The sequence below is a fragment of the Tachypleus tridentatus genome, chromosome 12, assembly GCF_004210375.1.
Source record: "Tachypleus tridentatus isolate NWPU-2018 chromosome 12, ASM421037v1, whole genome shotgun sequence".
Taxonomy (NCBI): Eukaryota; Metazoa; Arthropoda; class Merostomata; order Xiphosura; family Limulidae; genus Tachypleus; species Tachypleus tridentatus.
The window spans coordinates 44870803-44875590 of NC_134836.1; the positions used below are offsets into that span (position 1 = coordinate 44870803).

The 4788-nt window shown below is 31.5% G+C and overlaps 1 protein-coding gene across 1 annotated transcript; it reads right to left on the reverse strand.

Moving 5' to 3' along the window:
* Positions 1 to 652: 652 nt before the first annotated feature.
* On the reverse strand, positions 653 to 3957 carry LOC143233154 (uncharacterized). The gene has a single exon (XM_076469103.1). It carries the CDS (start codon positions 3799 to 3801, stop codon positions 2176 to 2178), a length of 1626 nt encoding a protein of 541 aa, XP_076325218.1. The 5' UTR covers positions 3802 to 3957; the 3' UTR covers positions 653 to 2175.
* Between the last annotated feature and the right edge of the window lie 831 nt (positions 3958 to 4788).

Genomic DNA, 4788 nt, shown 5'->3' on the forward strand with positions numbered 1-4788 from the left:
CTACTTTAACACTGATAAAAATAAGTTTAGATGTTCAGGTTGGCAAGACATATACCATAGTAACTACACTTGATTGACAAGTGGTACATAACTTACATTTATGAAAAACAAGTGATGGATCAGAACAAGTGTGAACTGAAATACTGTAATAAGTACATGAAGCACACAAACACATGCAACATTCCCTCAAAAACTTGAAAACGGTCACAGGTCAATACAATAATCTACACATGACCTCACATAGTTTTACTAAGTTATTCTTGGAAGTTTTATTTCTGGTAACCAATTACAAAAAATAATTATATTTTAGATACACTTAAACACAAAGAGTCAAAACTACCTTCAACATTTCAAGTACTTTCTTAATAATTATAGTTTAATACCCTCCCAATACATGTATGATAGAATTAACCACTGAACATAACAATTTCTTCCAAACAACTAATTTTCTAGCCAAATTAAAAATATTTTAATTTTTAAATTCACATATAACTTTATAAAATGTGTAATACTAAAGGAAGAAAAGTGCTTGTTTAAAAACTAGCTTTTTTTAAGGCATTCATAGCACATCCATCAAGACATACAAAAACATAACCTGATAACTAAAGTAACAAGTCAGAAACTACTAAAATAGATTGCACTGGAACAAATATTGTAAAAAAAAAAATCTTTATTTACTAGGAAGAACATTTGTTATGAACTTAAAATTTTTTTAACCTTTTTCCATATTTGGCCTGGAAGCCAACACATACAAAAACATCATCAGTCTGCTCAAGAATTTCCAATTCAGACAATTTCTTTTTAAAGTGCAGTTAAACTTAATAAATCAATTAATATTCATAAAAAGCCAAAATCAGATCAGATGTATTAAACTAGCCCAGTAGTTGTACAAATGATTAAGATACTTCAAAAATTGCATTAAATAAACACAGAATTATGAACAGTATACTTTTTTATTTTAAATTTCCAAGTTTGACTCAAAAAGTCAATAATGTATTACCAAGTAACAGATCTTAACAGTCAGAATGGAAAAAAAAATGTCAAAAAGAGAGTACAAAAAATAATGACTTTCTCTGCAAATTTCAAAGACAAAGCCAGTCTTCATACCACAAAATTACATAGACAGTAACAAACACTGTTAAGTATATATGTATAAAGAGTGTAGCTATTTAAAACAAATGAAACAGTTTACTTCAAATCTATACTACAGATAATAAACAAGTATCACAGGAAGTCTGTAATAAAAATTATAATGCTACAAACATTTTCGTACATTTTTACATAATGAACACTTTGAACAGAAGAAGCATTGTGACACAGTTCAAAGGAAGTTTTGAAATATTCTTGAATATTCGAAACACATTGTTTTCAGAATTTAAATATAACAGTTTTATTAATTTACATTTTCTATATACTGCAAATACACAGAATAACAACTTTAAATTCCATATACACACAACTACAGTATAAAATTAATTCTTTTTAAACAGAGTCTGACACGAGTAGATACAACTTTTAAGATCTGGGAAACTCATGCTAGGGTTCAGTTTAGATAGCTTTATTTTAATAACACAGTGATTGGTTTTATGAAATTAGTTACAATTATCAATACTGGAGGTTAGCACTTTACACAAGTTTAGAAAAAGAATTAATGATGTTCAAAAATAATAAAGAAAAGGCATACTTACATTTCTTTCAAAAATAGGTATGCTAAGATAACTTTGAAGGGCCAAATCATATATTGTTGTCCATATACAGTTGTAGTGATTAAAAAAAAAATTCTAGAGGTATTTTTTAAACAGATACTTTAAATAAATACACACAACTTTTTACATGTTCAAGAAATTAAGTTTTAGACCTTACTCACCCACCAAAATTATGGTACTCTCACTCAAAATCATTATACATTCAATTCATTGGAGTTTTAGCATTATATTAAGTTGCTTTAATAAATCAATAATCATTTTAACATAAAATAAAATACAAGTTATCAAATATACCTACCTGTAATATTTTCCTTCATACAAAATAACACAGATATTTATTTTAGTTTCATAAACCTACTTGAGCTTTGGTTAAGAATCACTCTTATATTTTGTCATTGGTCACCATATTTGAAAAAATAATTTGGTAAGCTTGAATAATTCTATAATTAAAAAAAAAATCACAATTATTTCAATAATGACCTTCCTCCAAGTAACCTTTAATGCGAGCAGGTAAAGGAAGATATTGTATGTGGTCAAATCGAGTATACTGCCGTATCACAAACCTGCATAAATACTGCAAAGTTCGTACTTGAGTGAACCTAGACATGGCTTTTGTTAAACGAACAGGAAAAGATGGTGACCCACGGTAACGGCTACGTGAATAACAAAACACTCCAGATTGAGAATAGTTCATGGACTGCTCAATCAAATCCACAATTGACGAGTGCCCTTCTGGTTCTGGTTGAGCATAGAAGCTGAATAAACCATTACAGTGCTCAATACGAGTATGAAGAGTTCGTCCATAGGATCGGAAACTTAAACTAAGGAGATAACGGTCATCTGAACTGTCTCGCACCAAGAAAGCCCCATCTGGTTGATCAGAAAGTTTCTCTTCAGCTTCACTACGGGTGATTGGACCCCAGTACCAACCACATTTGGATAATTTGAACAATTCTTCTGTAATACTCACAGTCTTGGGGCTATCAGGTACATCAGCATAAACATTATAAACTGCTTGTTTACACTGGAATTTAGAACATGATGAAGGCACATCCAAGGCTGGGCTTGAAGAATCTGGAGAGATTTCAGATGATTTTGAAACATTTAATTCATTTTGGTTTTTTTGCACTTTAACATGCAACTCAATTTTTTTCTTCTCCACACTATCATTAGAAATGTCATTTAGGTGGTCTTCCTTGTTCCCTTCTATTTGGTGACTAGATGTACTGGGAAAAGTGTAAGCTTTACTGTCTGGGAATTTGTCAACACACTTTTCAAACTCAATTGTGGTGCTATTTCTATTACTTGAACAATTAGTAAACTGCTTTGTTTCCACATTTTTAAAGAAATCATCAATGTTTTTATCACAACTACATGTTACTGAGGTATCTGTACCACAGCATTTCAGGACAGGTTTGGAATTACAAGAACAGTTTGTATATACATCTCTATCTGTAACCCCAGTAACAGGCCTAACTTCTTTAGGTTCTGAATATGTTAAGTGTAAGCCCAGTTGTCTTGCATCTTCATTCGTACTCACCACTGATGCTGACTGATAACTATTTTCTTCATTCTCATATAAACTACTAGATTCACGGCGAACACAGTGAACAGGTGATGGCATTGGACATACTGCACCTCTCGTTAATGACTTTGTTTGTTTTGAACGAGGTTTCTGAGAAGTAAAGCTAGAATTTTGGATCAAGCCCACTCCAACTTCAGAGTTTTCAGAATGTGGGACTTGGCTGTAACTTGTACGAGAATCACACACCAAACTATGCCGATTTTCTCGTCGTTTCTTTCTAGCGCTCTTACGCCACTTCCACCGCAAGGCTGTAAGTATGGTCTTTTTCTTATCTTTCTTTTTATTCTGTGTCAAACCTTTTTCAATGCTGTGTTCTGTAACATTAACAGTACAACTGGTTGGTTCACACTCACTTTCAAGGCTCGATTTCTCAGTTTCAGCCTCTTTATTATGCTTGCCGAGGGCGTCGCCATTTGCATGGAGACATCCTGAGCCACCAAGTTGATGCTTAGCATTAGATCGTCTTGTGAAAGCTGCTTTCAAGTATCCTAAATTTACTCTTTTCATCATCTTCTAAGCCTTTGGTCCATTTGCAAACATAAAGATTCGAAGTTTTTTTCCACAGAACACTCAACAACGTTAAAACTGAACGAAAACACCTGAAAGTTAAACTTTCAGCAACTCCTGATATTCGTTGATATCCGTAAGATAATTATTGCACATGCGCATTATGAAAACATTATATCATGAGTCGCCACCTGTTGAAAAATAATATAATTAGCAATTGATTCATTTGGTGGAAAATGAAGTCAAATAATGAATAGTAGAGCTACCGCAACAGCAATGGTTAACATAGTCCATATTCATCAAATTTGTGATATTAATGTAGGGAACAATTTTTAGTATAATTACTAATATAAAAATACAATGAAAAATTTTACGAAATTTTAAAATATTCAATTTCAAAAAAGAGAGAGCAATGTAAATGAAGAAATGGAAATTTGTTGGAATTTATGATGAGGCTTGGATTTTCATTCATAATATGTGGACTTTTTTCAAGCAACAGTTCGTGATCATTGCATCTATAATTTAGAATCAAAATGTTTTATGAGAAAACAGGGTGTGATTACGTTTTCTTGTGAGAATGCATAGGAAATTTAGGCGAAGTTTAAAGTTTAAGCTCAAAGCGCAAGTTTCTTACTAAACATTAATTACACTGAATAATATTGAGTCATGTTCCAAATTCTATGTAACAGCTGTTGTTCTTTAGTTTGTAAAACAAAGTTTTACTGTTAAAACCCAAATCAATAAGCTGCTTAGGTCTTTCTACAACCATATTAAACTACATGTTTCTTCAAATTTTTATCACTTCGTATCACTAGGTGTTTTTTTTATACTGCTTTAAGGTTGTAGTATTACTTTGAAATATTTTAGAGATATGTTTGTGAGGAATGAATGGAACGTAGAAGTTCTATATTTTCTTTAAACTGTCAGAATATTTAGTATATGAATTTGTAACGTGTTTTGACGAAGATCATGCTTTACTGTCTACACAAC